This window comes from Falco punctatus (genome assembly GCF_963210335.1).
Source record: "Falco punctatus genome assembly, chromosome: 7".
NCBI lineage: Eukaryota > Metazoa > Chordata > Aves > Falconiformes > Falconidae > Falco > Falco punctatus.
Window position 1 is genome coordinate 37,289,704 of NC_137587.1, and position 16,658 is coordinate 37,306,361.

Genomic DNA, 16,658 nt, shown 5'->3' on the forward strand with positions numbered 1-16,658 from the left:
GTTACTTTGAATGGGCTGTAAAAACAAAACTAACACTGCAGAGAAAGAGCTCATTGCTTAAAACATGATCTGACCTTTATAAAAGCTTTAAACTCAAAAGCCTGGCTTGCTTATTTATTCTTTCATTTCTGCATTTTCCTCCAAGGAAACAGAAAGAATGTACAAGATCTTCCATTTTTGTCTTTGTTCTTTTCTGGCCGATGAATTAGGAAATACGTGGTTGTCACTGGAGAATTTCACCAGAAGTATATTCAAAACAACTGCTCTACCATACTTATTGAAAAGTGTTAATCAGAGACAAACAAGCAGTTGTAAATAACCCACAAAAAACTCCTTTCCTCCTGAGTTTCATCACCTGACCAAGCAACTGTGTGAACACTATGTGCTGAGATAACACATCCCAGCCGAGCTGCACAAACACATCTAGCCTGCCCCAGTTGCACAGTAAAATGTGTTGGCTTAAACCAACACGAAAGTCCTGCTCCCCAGTGGGACAAAGCATGCATCTAGTTAGCAACTGCAAAGCAATAAGTTGTTGAGCCATGGTAGTTATTTGCTTTGGATCAGACAACGTGTTTGAATTAGCACAAGCTTACTTGTTTGTAGCTCTTGTGGTGACACCAGCACCTCAGGCACCAAAGCTCCAACACTGAGAGGACCAGAATTTCTGCTGTAACAAACAGGCCCAGTTTCCTCCTTGTTCCTCCCTGTCTGACCAAGACATGGCACCCCATCTTGTAAAGCTTCAGTTCCACGGATGGCCAGCCCACCTGTGCTGACTGCCCAACCAACTGCTTCCTCTTGGAAAACGCAGGGTGCTGAGTTATAACTTGGGTGCCTCATCTGTCCAGCTGCTCTTTTAAAACATGCAAGAATTTAACATCCTTGAGACCTCTACATCATCATCAAGTGTGGTCAAAACTGGCAAACATGCTCAACACTGGTGGGAGCGCACTGCTGACACACCAGCAGGCAGGGAGGCAGAAGAGCCTCATTTACTTGGGCAGCAGCAGGTTGTCAGCCCAAATTCTCCAAAGCACATGAACTTGTCAGTCTTTTTGTCTACTTGAAGAAACAAAGGGAGGAAGGTAAGACGACAGAGATCCAAGTGATCCTTTGCATGTCAGCGTACACCCTCCTCGAGCTTTTGTCCAAGTGTGCATGTCTGGTCCTGCCTTCTCTGGTTTTGGACAAAGAGTCAGTTTTGAGCTGAGGCTGAAGAAGCAGGGGATGAAAAGTTCATTTTCCACTGCTTAGTATCAGAATGAACCCTGGTGTCATGCTGGGAGGTTTGCCTTGCACTCATGTCAAATTCTCCAGCAAGGGCAGGGGTGATGGATCAACAAGCCAGTCGATGGCACCATCATTTCAAGTTCACCAACCCTGCAACCTCAAAAGGCAGAAAGCCCCCTTTTCCCCAGACATGCCTGGGCTGAGGGAACGCCGCCTGCATGTGGATCTGGCAAAGTTTCCTGCAGTGGTTTTGGGCCCCTCGTGGTGCCTAAGTTCTCAGCACCTTCAGATGTGGTCACAGTTCTCATCACTCATTTCTGTTTAAAGTGCTTTTAGTTTGCACAGATATCAGGCTGACATTCCCAGCGACAAGCTGGGTATTCATAGGCAAAACAGACCATGGCTTATTCTGGTCAGTCTGTTTTCATTTAGAAAAATTTAGTCATCCATTGAAGTGGCAAAAACCACACCATCTGATTTACAGTCACAGTTACATATTAAAATCACTCAGAGATAACTGACAGGATATTTGCTCAATAGCACTTCCTGCCTATTTGGAATAATTAAGTGGTGGGATATCCTGGAGAAAGAAATAGAGGGATAAAGCAGGTTTTATAACCTATACCACTGAGCTTAGTGAAGAGACATCCATAATTTTTCTAAATGGAGTCAGCTCAGGTCCACTTAAACTCATTAACTTGAACCTGGAGCTGGTCCTAAGCTGGTCAGGTTTGAAGCGAGCTGGGATGCTGTCATGCTACACTCCCCAGCAATTCCAGCCTGGTTCTTTATGTAGAGTGTGGCATCGTATAGAGCTGTGATGCTTCCAGATCCAAAGTGGCATGAAAAAATGCAGCCAGCTCAGGGCAGCATGGCACAAGTACTTGTAACCACTGTCAGATAGGTGAGACTGCTCACCACATCATGTGTCAGGAAAGCAGAAAGTCCACAATTAAACAAAAGCATTCTCCAGCTATTTACATTAGAAGGAACCAAGAAAAAAAAAGGGCAAAAAAAAGAGCTAAAATCTCCATCACTGTTAGTCAGCATCTTTGAGGGCTTGCAAATGACTCAGTGACACGCTTTAAGATAACGACACCAGCACCACCCTGAGCAAAGTCATTTCCTTCATTGAAATACGTGCTAAAAGCAGACCTTAAGAACATGTGGTCTTCTCCAGAGTAATCATCGGAAACAGCCCATAAAGATGCTTATATTAAACACTGAAATCAGTAGGTTTTAAGCATATTGTCACCAGCTGGCACCTCTACTCCCATGTTTGTGGCCACCTTTGTGTTCTCCTGCAGGGAATAGGTCTTGAGGAAAATCTCCGCAATTTAGAGTACCTTCCCTGGGATGATTCAGCAGTTTGTCATGGAATTTCCCCTGCTCTGCTCACCATGGGCTAGTGGAAAGGGAAAGCAAGAGAGATGAGTGTGGCAAATCCTGCTGTTGCATTTCAGCTTTAGCTGAATCTAAAAGGCTCCATCCACTGGGTATTCCAAATAGCATGGTTTCCTCTGGAGCTCCCCCTCACTACAACACATCTGCCCTGCTTCCTTTGTATCCCACACACCTCAACAGCGCTCTTCAAAGGGGGAGCTTTGCTGAGAAGAGAAAGAGATCCTGCAGCCCTGTAGCTGAGGCCACCTGTGGGATCGCAAGGCAGGGTGCCCAGCTCTGACCCTACAGGAGGGCTGTGCTGGGTGTGCACCAGCTGCATTTCTTGTGCTGGGCTCTGGAAATAATCCTTGCTGTAACCTCAGCAGCGTCAGTCCAGCAGGCTGGAGAGGGCTGTGAGGGGTCAACATACAGACAAACCCAGCAGTCTCAGTCTTCTGCGCAGCTGAGGCAAAAAGGCTATAAAAAAACCCAACTGTTGCACACCATGGGCTTATTAACAGTTGGAGAGAAGATGAACAGCATCTTGAAATGGCCTTTGATAAGGAAGTGGATTTCACCCAAAGCCTTCCTCCTTTCCTCCAGATGCATTGGCTTCTGAGCAGAGCAGATGGCAGCACCATGAAGGTGCAGCAACAGGACGAACAGAGATTTGCAAACGTCCCAGCATCTCTTTGCTAAGGAACAAGTACAGGGCACCATTCCTTTGGCAGAAGACAGTCATGGATCTTCACACCTGCGCTCTGCAACAAAACTTGGCCAAGACGGAGACCTTGGAGCTCACGACTACCTGAGCAGAGCTGGCTCAGCTAGCAAGGGAACAGCTAATTCAACAAAGCCATTCCTTATTTTACAACTGTGGGAATAAAACAGGCAGATTAGGGTAAACTCCTGAGTCCTTACCCGGGCAAATGCAAGTAACTTTTCCTCAGTCTTCAAAATAATCCACATGAGACACTGCACACCAAGGGAAAGGCTGTGCTGGGAGATCTGCCTGGGATTCAGACACGTCTCGCTGCCACTGCATTCAGAAAGAAGAGCTCAGCCAGAGGGGCAGCCTCCCACTGGTCCGCAGCCTGTCGCCCACCTGGCACCCCCTGCTCGGCACCACAGCTTCGTGCCAAGCCAGCGGGGCGCCCTGCAAGCACCCAGCGGCATTTGCAGTGTCAGCACAGCCACAACACAGTAGATGATCATCGTGCACCTTTGCCAGCTATTCTTTTGTGCTCTTTCTTTTCCTTCTTCCTGTATTTGCTGCTCAAATTACACTTTTTGCTAGTCGTTCCCCTCTCCCCTTCCCTCACCGCTGCTGCTGAATTCCTTCTTGAGCTCGGGCAGTCACCTGAGCACACTTTCATGGATGCACAATTTTGCAAGCATCAGGTATTGTCTCTGAATGGAATAAAAAGCAACTATATACCAGGACAACTGCATCTATACATGAACTTTCATTAAGGCTGTAACCGTATTCAGAGAGGAAAATCCAAATAGTTAAGTCTGGCATCTCTGGTTTTCTCATCTTCACTTTCTTCACTACCTTCTGTCCCTAATACAGTCACAGGCTGTTTTTGCTTCTTGTTTTGTTTTGTTGTTGGTTTTTTTTTTTTTTTCTTTCTTGAAGGAATTCAGCAGTTGCATAACATATTTCACTATCTTTGAGCTTTTCTTTATATATTTAAATGATGTAACTATTCACCTCTGATTTCATGGCAAATTTTCAATATTTCATCAATCCATTACTCTAAGGTCTTACCATTTTAAAGGCAGCAATAGAAGTAACGCATCCTGGCCAGATGTCTCCCATGTGTCTGAGGACAGAATGTACCCACCACCCTGCCTCCCTCTTTTGGGAGCTGATGAGGGTAAAAACCCACCTGATGAACTGCTGATGACCTAATCAAGGGTTTATGAATGTAATTAACACAAGGAACAGAGAAGTTATAGGCTTGGATGGAAGCAATCACATAACCCAAAAGGGCTGAAAACTATTAGGACATAATGAGATTGGAGCTGTCAAGCAGCAAAATAACCATGGACACAGAGAATCAAACACTTCAGCTACCATTGTCATACAAAAATAAATCACAAGAAAACTTCAGGTTTTGATGGCACCCACAGGCATTAAATTCACATTGGACCAAAAGATCCCAGATGTGCCACTCTTCAGATCATGCAGAAAGCCACATCCATTTTCCCAGACTTGGGCAGGAATTTAATGATCTGCTATATGTTTTTCCTGTGATCTGAACACTAATGCAGGAAATATGGAAACAACTGGTCAAACTACAAGCCAGATAAAGCAGCAAGAGAACAAAGAAGACAACAATAGAAATACACAGAGCACTATGCTGACATAAAGGCAAAAGAAAATTATTCTGGAGTAATTGGAGTATTATGGACCTTGCTAAAAAGGCTTAATGTCAGAAAAGAAATTGTTCAAGAAAGCAGGACACTGTGCATGCCCAACGGGAGTCCAGTAGAGAAACACCTGCGTACCTCAAGTAAGCCTCAGAGCCTGATACCAAGGATTTAGAAAGAGGCAGTACTGCAATGAAAACAGGCTCTGATTCTGAGAGCACAGCATGTAAAACAGGCAGTGGGCAAGCCTAAACTCAGCAAGAGTCCTGAGCATCACTGCATTAATAGGAAGCAGGGATTGTGCTCAGAACTGAAGGACAGAGACATAAAAAAAATAAATGTAGAGAAAAGGGAGTCCTTTAAACATACCTCTTGTGCATTTTAAGGCTCCATTCATAAACTGAAAGACATTGGCTGAAGCTGAAATGGTTACTGTCAGTAAGCGTGGAAAGGTGAGAAGACAAAGAGGCATGACAGCAGCAGGCGTAGGTGACGAGCAGTCCTGCTTCCTTGAAGACATCGCTTCTTTGCTCCAGGCTGGGGAGAAACGTTGTTTCCAGCTGACTCAGATGCTGTTTTAGTGCATCCTCGTCTGTGTTATCAGAAGAACAAAACATGGGAATCTGGGCTGTCAGGTACTGTATTAGTTTTTCCTCCAGATCTTTCCTCCAGAAGTTTGGGCTCCAGGTGGAAACAGACTTCGTCTCTTGGCTGCTGCCAAGCAACTCCGCTTCCTTCTGCTTCTCCCACTTCAGTGATTCCCCTACTGACTGCAATGGCTCCAGGAACATCCTACCATTTCCACTGAGTGCTTCTCCCACCACAGTCCACATTCGTTCAGCCAGTAGCATATAAAGTGATTCAGACTTTTCCATGCCATCTTTACCAGAATGCTCCAGATCATAAATATAATCACAAGCTTCAAAAAATTTTCCTTGCTCAATGAATCCACAGATGGTTTCCTCTGCAACAGAGTAACAAGACAACTTGATGTTTGTTTGCTCCTCTGTAGAAACCATCACTTTAATATCTGAGTACTGAAGTATGTATTTTATATGTATCTCAGAATTCCTCAGGATCTACTCAAGATCATCTCACTTAAGGTCTAGCACTAGCAACTCTCTGTTTCCTCAGGACAAGCACTTTCTTTCTTTTGTCCTTTCTCCACCAGGCTAACTAAGCCTGCACACTAGTCTTCTGCAGCTTTCTGTCATCATCCCAGTAGACCTCCTCACATGGGCAATGCAGGTTCATTAATAACAATCTTTCCTTAAGGAATGTACCTTTTGTCCAGAAGAAAAGCATTAGAGAAAGGATATCTTCTGGAAGAGCCAAGAGCTGCAAGTCAAGCCCAGAAGGAATCCTTTGTCTTCTCTGCAGAAACCCTGGCAGGACCAAAGTGCTGCAAACCCTCCTGTAAGGTCCCTCCCACCTGTTCACAGGTTCTGCGTGGCTACAGAGGCTGTCACTCCTGCCAGCGAGCTCTCGTCTCGGGCTGAGACTGTGCAGTGCAGTCCAGGGCCCTCTCTTTGCCGGGGCTTTTTAGCTAGCCTGAATGACTACATGCGTTATATATTTTGCTCAAAGGTGACAATCAGAAGGTGGGCTACTTATACGCACTGTCTCAGCAATGGGCATTTGTGTAACCCCCGTGACTTCCACATCTGCAAAAAGCTGTGGTGACTGTGCCACTGCCCGGATCACCAGACGCCCTGTCAAGGCAGCTACGAGATCTTCAAAGTTCAGAAGCTGGAAGGAGTTTTTCACCGCTGCTTGCTTCCAAAGTATCTTACTCGTCACACCCAGCCCATCACCAGGAGTTAAATGTAATGTCACAATAGCTGCACAGAGCTACCATTTTTTTCCTGTGCATTTTACAGATGACAAAATTGAGCAACAAATGGTTGAGAGTATTTGCCCAAATGTATCTGGAACGGAGCTCAGAGGAAAAATCAAATTTGATGAGAACCCAGGGAATGTTAAGCAAGGCCAGAAGCAGTGGGACGCTGAAAACAATTCAGGACACAGCTCTGGGTGTAGAGTGAAGAATGAAAGAGTATGAGCTTCCATTATCTTTCGCCTGTATCCTAACTTTCCTCTATGGAAACACCTTGTCTGTGTAGAAAGAATTAAACCAAACGGGACTGGAGGGAGGAACGTGACACAAAATGGAGAAAGGTTGATGCAAGGATCTTCAGCAAAGCAACGGGCAAGCTCTTCAGGAGGGGTCTAGCAAGCTGCAATCATCCTGCCTCGATATGCCCAACATATAAGTAATGGTCGCTTGGTACAATTAGCCCACATATAACCTACCTGTCCATCCCCATCAGTGGAAGAACAGCAGTCACACCCAGCAGGGTGTCAGTCACACTTATATCATCTTTCTCAAAGACACATCAGGAGTCTTTGCAGGGATAAAAATAAGAACAGCAAAAAGAAATACTTGTGAGGCAAAGGGAAAGTGAAATAAATTAGTTTCCAGATAAGCAAGTGCACTGTTCAGAAAGGACAAGAACTCAGGTCGAGGAAAGTGCAAAGCACCTGCTCCAGAAGCTAATGAAAACGAGAGCTTGCAGGCCTGGGAGTGGCAGGGAAAGTCAAGAACTGGACCCAGAGATAACTTTGAGGTTACCTGCAGGCATCTCTCCCCCCGCTCTCTTCCTACTGGTTTCCATCTTCAGCAAACTCCTTGCCACATCCTCACCGCCAGCCTTCTCCTCCACTATCTCTTTCCCCCTAGCCACAGCCTTTAGCAATTTGCCTGCCATGGTTTTCAGTTTCCCTCTCCTCTTCAATTCCTGCTTCTTTCTCTCCTCGTGCGTGGCCTTGGGCAGCATCCTTGCCTTTTCCCCGGCCATTTGCTCCCACTTGCTGCCTCTTCCTGCGAAGGGTCCCCAGGAATACATTGTCTTCCTCATCATCCAAGCAGGTTCAGGTGCTTTCTGTCCAGCTGGGAATACTATCAGAAAGAAAACATCAGAAATACTTCTGTGAGAGTTGGTCTCAGGGGCTGTCTCCCAGAGAAATAATTTTTCCTCAATTTTTTTCTTTTTTCTGTGCAGCTATAGGATTCAGCTGCCTTCAGAGAAGTCTAACCTGGTCCCTGCCTGTGCTGACTGAGGACATCTTTATAGGCTGCCAGCCCGCTTACGCAATATCTCTCTCTTCTAGGAAAATAATGTCAAAAACCTCATACACCACCTAACCACAAGCACTGGGGGAAAGCCAGAGGGATTTTCAGCATTTTCTAAATGACTAAAACACCCCTGCATGCTGCCAGGTGATTCGATGACAATCCTATCAGTTTAAGGGAGTTGATTATTAATAGTTTCTGTGAAGGTTCTATGAATAGGATAGCTTTCAATAGATTCTATTAATAGTTTCACTTTCCACCCACCCCACGTGTCCCGGCTGCACCTGAGCTCTTCTTTGGCAAGGAGATCACACTTGGCTTTGGAGCCAGTTTTTTCCTTACCTCCCAGCAAGCCTAGTGTTAGCCAACAGGGAAGTAAAGCCCCAGAGAACAGGCATTGGTTTTGATGTTTTAGCAGCACCATTCAGAGGAGATAAGAGTGATCTCAGCCTTCTGGATTGTGCAATTTCCCAGCAACTATAGACGCTATTATGTATTATTTTATATTTATATGCACACACATATTTAAATAGCATAACACTGCAGCAATCCACCATAAATGTGTGTGTGTGTAGGTGTGCCCATATGTGGATGCACACGTATAGGCCTATTCACCAATCCAGTGAAAAGAAAGGAGATGTATGCCTGCTTAGTGCAAGGGCCATCCCGGTGAGTCTAGAGCTTCTAAACGTTCTGGCCGTAAGCCTCAGAGCAAATTCTTGCACAGAAAGCATCATTTAAATCCAGGAGCTTGTATTTAAAATGGATTTTTTAGAAGTCCCTGCAATGTTGTGAGAAAGACACTACATGAGATAAGTTGAAATGCTGTGCTTACCATCCTCTCTTTGCTGGATAGTTACAACTGGGGTTTATTTCTCCATTCCATTATTATAAAAATGAAATCAAGAACTTGAGGATTCTCATCAGCTGAGGACAGAGGAGTCTTGTATTAGCCATGACAAGCTGTACTGATTCAACACCACACGTTATTCAAGAATGATTTTGGGGGGTATGAATTTAATTGGCAATTTTTCCACACAGCATCTAGATTGTTCCAAACATGTGCATTCATCTTTCTGGGTTTAACGCCTGCAGTTTCTTCCAAGATTTTCTACATTTTCGTAACAGTAAAATTCCACCAGTTCCCTACTTGGAAACCAAGTAAATGTTATGTTGTTCTGGCTCTTTTACTCAGTGCTTAATTCCACCAGCATGTTATCATGGAGCCGTTTGATTCATTACTAACAATAGGGAGGAGGAAATAAATACATTTCATTTGGAAGGACAAACAGAAATGACAGCAGTGGTCACACATTTGATCTGTTGCCAGTAGGAAACACTGAGGTTGCAAAATCCGGTGTTTTCCCAAGTTGTGAAAAAAGTTGAAAATTGAGAGGCTTTATGTACATTCCATTTTGACCTTAATTTTTAATCTGCTGAAGTTAAAATGTTTCCTTTGGAATACTATAGTTGCAGTGTATATGAATACAAGATGGAGTGAGAGGGTTGGTACTGCAAAGATGCATTCCAGGCATGCTGAAACCCTTCAGCAATATTTTCCCATGAAAATTCCAGCGCAATGTGTTTATGTTTCACTTCATCAGCATTTTTCCAACAAGCCTGGCTCTAACAAAAAACATTTCCCTTGACTTCTCTGTGGAGGGAAATTGGATGTCAAATTGCCAGTCCTGCAGGCAAGATTCTCTGCAGTATACTGATTTTGAACACACTACAACTGCAGATCATGCCTAAACTGGGGCAACGTGATATATGGGAATTGCTGTATTTTCCCAGAAAGCTTCTTTCAAGGGAACACAATATGAGCCTGTGGAAAGCGGAGAGTGACTAAGCCTTCCTGAGGCTAGAGCCATCTCTTACTCCATGGCCCACTCAATCAAAGCCATGGTAGACACTCCCCAAGATGAGAGTGCCCTCAGGGCATACCCCATCTGAGCACCGCAGCACCAACAACCCAGCTGGCTCGTCTGTTCTACCTTCACCTTGTTCACAAACCGGGGGCAATGTGTGCATACAGGCAAAGCAAGCAGCTGCCCAGGGGAGCAGGCAGCTATGAGCACCCTGTGAAGGGACAGCAAGTTGGGGTGACCTTTCTGACTGTGGGCACTGAGCCTAGCAGGAGCACCAGCTCAATTCCTTCTGCTGCAGCGGGAGCAGCAGTCCATCGTCACCTGCTCGGCACACCTCTGCCTGCAACTCTTTCCCAAAGGCAAGGGTTGAAGGGTGGCATCGCTGAGGGGGAATGTGCTGCACCAGGAGAGGACATGCCACACAGGAGCTGCCAAAAGGCCACCTGCAGTCTGCTTTTCTGACCGAGTCTTGACAGAACATGCAGGGTGCACAGGTCTCTCCCCTCTGTCTCGCATGCTGGCTTACTGCTCAGGGTAAAGTTCTGCAGCTAAAATATGGGGGTGATGTGAATCTCTAGGAACATCCTCTACCTCAGTGCTTCCACGAATGGTTTTATGCCTAGACAAGCAGAGTCCCAGGGGAAGCTACACCTTTACAGCAGAGGAGCTGCAAAGTGTCAAGATCAAACCAGAACAAAGGTGTTTCACGAAGTGTTAACATAATGCAAAGGGATTGTTCACTGTCCAAAACCATCATTTTGGGCAGGGGAATCAGGGCACTGCTACATTTCACTTGTCCCTTCCATGGGCTCCTGAGCTGCCCATCCAAGGGGAGTCCTTCCAAGCAGAAAGAAGGGCAGTCCGAAACCACAAGGACACAGCACCATAACAAGCACAGTCCTGCTTCTGAACAACCTCCTTTGTCAGGTGTACCAAATGACCTTCTTCCTCAAAAGCCACTTCTTGGAAGCCCGCCCCCTCCTTCTTCCTGGTGTTTCAATGCCTCTATTTATCCACAGCGTGACGTTCTCTAGGGGGTCATTCTCCTTCCTGCCCTGACCCTTGCTACGCTCACCGCGAAAGAGGAGCAATTTGTCTTCTGGGAACATCCCCAGTGCTCAGAAGTTTCCCCCGTTGCCTGGAGCTCCTGGAAAAGCCCACAGCCTCCCCACATCACTGAGACTCTGTCTTTCTATCTCTGGTAAAACTATAACTCCTTTGTCCTTGGGATCTTTCACTAAGCAAGTGAATCTCTCAGATAAATTTTTATATTGTTTCTCTGTTGACTTAACTCTCTTGCTACTTCCCATTTCTTTTGCCTATATAGATAAAAATCTCTTCATAATAAGCAGATTGTGTGCCTGACCTAAACAATAGCTGCTTGGTCTGGATGCTAATCGGATGAAGTCAGACTATTAGCACTTCAAATTAAATTACTTTGCAAGAGTCCAATTACATTAATATTCCAATCCCACCAAGACAGTGATATCCCTGCTTGCTTCGCAAGGACTCCACATGAACGTGGTCAGGCATATACAACGGCAACTTTGTGCTCAGTAGCATCTGTCATATGAAATACACTTGGTCCTCACAGGCGGGCTGGATCTGCAGTATCTGAAAAGAAAAATCTGGAGGGTTTTTTTGCCTCCTTCTCTGTTTCCAGAACATGCTGGTACCTTCCACCACTTTGAACCAAAGGCATGAAAGATGGCAGAAAGGAATATTTATTACGATGATAAAACATGCAGAGCAGGACACAGAAACATGGTTGTTCCCTAGGATATAAATCCAAGCAAAACCGCTTTGTGAAGCTATGCTGTAGTCTGACAATGTGTTCCTCCACCCACACGCAGCATCTTTGATTTCATCGGCAATCAAAAAGCAGCCAGTCTGTGTTATAAGCAAGGTAGGCTTTTTGGAGAGAAAGAAAACAAACAAATAAACAAAACAAAAATACCTTTCCCCCCCCCAGTTTGACACTGCAGCTGGCATTGCTACAATGGTCATACGCACGAGGTGCCTTTGTTAATTGTGCAAAATCAGCTATTTATTGTTCTGTGGAAAGCATATAGTTATATGCTAAGGATAACCCCATTTCCTAAAGAAATGAGACAATGCGACCACAGGTTGCACGCATGTCTATGTTCACCTGATGCCCTGCCCTTCAGAGGGTTTTAAGTCAATTTTAAGCAATTCTAAAGCTAGTTTTAACCAAACTGACTGAGAGTGGCTGGCACAAAACAGTACATCCTCACATACTTCATGAAAATATGTGGCTGAGGGGAGAGGGTAGACCTTCACTGCTCCTGCTGAGGAACAGCAGAACACGGCATGAACTCAGCCCTTATTAGACATAAGAGACTCCACCCAGCAGCTCAATCTGAAGGTACACAGACACGGTCTCCTTGTCTCCTCACCAAATCCCCTGTTTACTCTCCAGCTAACCTGTGTGTGTGCAGCACAAATATTTAATACAAGCAACCTTCCCCACAGCAGCAGCTGAAACAAAGCTGCTGCCCTGCGGTGCCTCCTCACCCCAGGCTGCACCCCCCCCACCTCCCCGAGACCTGCGTTACCACAAACGGGCCAAAGAGCTGTGAGTTTGGAGCTAATTTGGAGCTGCCGCGGCTGCCCGATGGACATCGTTGGAGCAAAAGCAAAAGAAGGGGGTTCTGCCTTTCTCTTACTAGGCATGTCTTACTAGTCTAGACTAGACTGGAGTCACTCTTCTCTGCTCAGCCACTGATCTTAATCCCATTTTGCAAAAGTTAGTCTGAGACTGCTGTCATCCTCTGGACTTGTCTGAAATTGGAGGAATTCAGTTTGTGCGAAGGGGGCAGAGAGATGGATTGACATACAGGCTGCATGGTCCCAGCAGTTTCAGAAACCACACTGAAGTCCTAAGAATAAGTTCCCCCAAGAACTGAATATTGCCCCTTCCCCTGCCCTGAATACTGAAACAAAACACATTTGGGTGTGAGGTACAATTTGTGCTGCCTCTGTTTGACTCCTGATTGTGAGGACCCTGTTTCAAACTGACCTCAATTTTCACTTAATTAGTAACCTATTTTGCCATTCCTTTGGAACATTTTTAGCTAATTCCTGGGGATTTTGCCTAATTCTGGGTTTGGAGGTGGGTTTTTTTTTGGTTTTCCCTTTTCAGAATGAAACAAGCATTGCTTTAAGGAAGATGTTTACCCTTTTGACAACGACAACAATAGTAGTAATAACAAATAAATCACACAACCTTCAAAATTTTAAAGATTAACTGTGGGAAGCCAAGCAATAGGAATGTTTGAATATCCTAAAAATCCCTGCATTCAGAATATCCTGTTGACACAGTAAGAGCAGAATAAAGCAATACTTCCTGAAGCAGCAGCTTAGTCTTCAGTAAAGAAACTGGGTCAAAGCTGGAAATTCCCACTCCCTGATTTTGCCCCACAGGCCTCCAGCAAGGTCTGAGGATACTGTAGTAATTGTAACTTCCTTCTGTTTTCTTTCAGCATCAGTGGAAGAGGGAGAAAAAATTATCCACCAGATAGACTACATAGCACAATACAGATTGGTTAAAAAGTAGTTTCTCCAGACCACAAAAACGGGCAGCTAGGTTCAATGAAATGCTGGGCTAATAAAATATTTCAAAGCAAAGGTGTTAACTTTCACATATTTAATAGACCTGAGGCTGTGTTTGGAGTCAGGTTATATTTAACTGTGGGGAGGGCACAGGACAAAGCTTCCAGTTTCCGTGCCCCCTCTGGCTCTGTTGGGAGGCCAGTGGCTGGCTTTGCATTACTGGTGTGGAGGGACAGGGGCTGCAGCCCCCGGTGTGGCCCTGGCGTCTGCAGGGGATGTGGGGAGCAGAGGGGGCCTGCAGACCCAGGTCAAAGAGGGGATGGAGCTGAGGGGCTCCATCCCCTGGCCCCATGAAGGACAGTTTGGTAAAAGCCCCCCACTGCTTTCTACAGCATGGGCTGGGCAGGACGTGAAGTTTCCGTAAAGGTTTGAGGGCTATTTTCCAGTTTCTCCACAGACAGCAAGTTGCCAGGGAAAGCAGCTGGCATAGAAAACATATGGGCTGAAAAGTGAGGCAGGCTGATGAAATCTGTGTTTTTCCAGGGCATCCAGAGTTCTGCATAGGCAGCAGCTGTAGAAGAGATATTGTCTGACCTCATTCTCCTACCATATATACTTCTATATAAACAACATAGACAATATATACCCCATGCCAAATTGCAAAGTATATATACTCTCCCAAGGAGGGGTTTGAAGGACAGGAGGCCTGGCCTCTCTGACTCAAAAAATATCAGGAAAATTTATCTCCTGTTATTCAGGGTCCCGCTTGTCTCTTCAGTGCTCAGAAAGCCCAAGTCCTGGAGAGCAGCTGTGGGAAGTTTCTGCAACAGAAACCACCGCGGTGCTACAGGCTGTCAGTCTGGTCACAGCCCTAGAGGAGCAGCGACCCAACAGCTTGGTGTCTAATCCTGCAAGTTATCTGAAGAGTTATCCAAGGAAGGCTCCAGGGGCAGGTATGCCAGAGGGAAACTACAAATTAAATGATGCTTGCTATCCTTGGGATGGAAAGAGCTTTCTTAAAAAAGAAATTACGGATATTGTTTGCTAATGTGGTAATGAATGCATTACCTCAACCACCACCATGTCTCTTTTCAGGATGATCCATGATTTCATGGATTTCGGGGTGGGGGGGGTGGGGGGGTGTTGAAACCTTGTATTACGAATATTCCATCTCCATTTGGACAGACAAGCCTAAAATTATTTTATTTGAGTCTTTTCATTTGGCTTAGATTGACAAGATTCCTCTGTGCATTTTTACATAGATTCTTTCCAGCAGTAAAAACTTTTATGTTCAACTTTACAGGAAACTTCCTACACACGTCTGTACTCACAGCTCTACATGGAGCAGCATATGCAGAGATTTGGGACTGAAAATCTACATTACATCATTTGCATGTTTTTCCTGCTGCCACAAGAGGCCAGTGATTGTGTAATTTCCAGTTTGCCATGTTTCACCCCCACCACCCTGACAATGGCTCCACAGGCACATCTGCCAGACACCATCTGGAGGGTAAAAATCTGAACTACTGACTGGCTTCCAGGACATCCTGAGACCTCTCAGATAGGAGCTGGGCACATTTAAATATTACTGCAAGATCAAAATTCAACCACTTTTCCACTCAACATTCACGGCAGGTATCTCTGGCTACAAACTAAGGCAGGAAGGCCCCACACACCTGCGCTGCCAAAGGAGTCGGTGTATGGGATGGGTACCTTAACATTGCTGAACACTTTGACCCAGTAGATGGGTTGTTTAGGAGAGGAGGTGAGGGAAAAGAGATCAGCTTTCATACAGACACCTAAATAAATCACATTTTCAGAAACACTCAGCACGTAGCATCTCCCATCGTTGCTTCTGGACAGTCTGAGTAACAACTCCATTCCCACCCCACAGTGAGCAGGGAGCTGGTTTAGCCACTAGCCCTGGTAAAGCTCAGGGTATCCGAGCAGATGCCATATCACACTGTAAGAAGGCCAGTTTTAAAAGATTTCTGCAACCTATAAACACTGGAGTGAGCTAGCTACAGTGAGGGGTTTGCTACAGCAAGAGGAATCCAAAAGGGTCCTAGGAGAGAGCTAATCACCTCTGAAATGGTTTCAGAAAAATACCCTGAGGAGGGCCTCTGCATAAGCACAAAGAAAAGCATTAAATTTTTATCAACAGGAGTTCAGGCTGAAAAAAGCAGGCCTCCCAAATACATGGTGGTAAAACATTTACACTGCACCACCGTGTTTTCTTCCAAAACTAGAAACACATTTAGAGGAGATGTGGCAGTGAGTGTCGGTCTCTTCTCCCAGATAAGCAACAGGACAAGAGGAAACGGCCTCAAGTTGCACCAGGGCAGGTTTAGATTGGATACGAGGAAAAATGCCTTCACTGAAGGGGTTGTCAAGCACTGGCACAGGCTGCCCAGGGAGGTGGTGGAATCACCATCCCTGGAGGTATTTAAAAGATGTGTAGAAGTGGCACTTAGGGACATGGTTTAGGGGTGGGCTCAGCAGTGCTGGGTTAACGGTTGGACTCAATGATCTTAAGGGTCTTTTTTCTATGATTCTGTGATGTCTGAGAGTCTTCACCATTTACTGACCCACTCTTTCTCACCCATTCTACACGAATGAAAGAAATGCCGACAAAGCAAGAGATGAGCACAAGTTGGAGGGGGAGGCATCAGGTGCAAGATAAAGGAAAGGGAAGAGTATTTGTCATGTATTCATCTGCTGCCAGGATCAGGATGTATCTCATCCTTCCGTTGCTTCCCACTTCTCTGATCACTGAGATACTCTCTGCAAAGTGGAGGGAGCGCTAAATAAAGATTCAGAGACACTAACCCAGCTCCCGAGAGCTGCACAGCACTGACTGCCAGCGCATTGGCAGCGTTCCTCTGCCGCCTTCGTTGCAACCACTCTGCTGACGTTCATCACTTAATGCAATTTTTTTCCCTGCAAAGAAGATGTGGTCCTCAAGGAACCAAAATTCTGTAACTTGTGAGGATGTTTCTAAATTATCAAGCAAATTTTAAAAGGAACCACTATTTGTTCCCACCCTGAACAAGCATGTTATCTGTACTGTTGTGACCTTAGATCTCCAGCAT

The 16,658-nt window shown here is 45.4% G+C and overlaps 1 protein-coding gene across 31 annotated transcripts in view; it reads right to left on the minus strand.

Moving 5' to 3' along the window:
• Positions 1-16,658, minus strand: part of LOC308067348 (exocyst complex component 3-like) — a 53,186-nt gene that overhangs the window by 17,197 nt on the left and 19,331 nt on the right. For 22 of the 31 annotated variants that reach the window (XR_013929537.1, XR_013929538.1, XM_080396067.1 and 19 more), the window contains 3 exons: positions 7,625-7,951; positions 5,362-5,956; positions 3,538-3,655 (listed from right to left, as the gene is read on the minus strand). Coding sequence is in view for 29 of the 31 variants with exons in the window: in XM_080396076.1 (XP_080252202.1) it covers positions 3,538-3,655; positions 5,362-5,956; positions 7,625-7,951 (1,040 nt within the window). In the remaining 2 variants the exon portion in view is untranslated. Of the gene's footprint in view, positions 1-3,537; positions 3,656-5,361; positions 5,957-7,624; positions 7,952-8,960; positions 9,053-16,658 lie in introns of all 31 variants that reach the window. The other 9 variants (XM_080396065.1, XM_080396064.1, XM_080396059.1 and 6 more) reach the window with 2 other exon arrangements.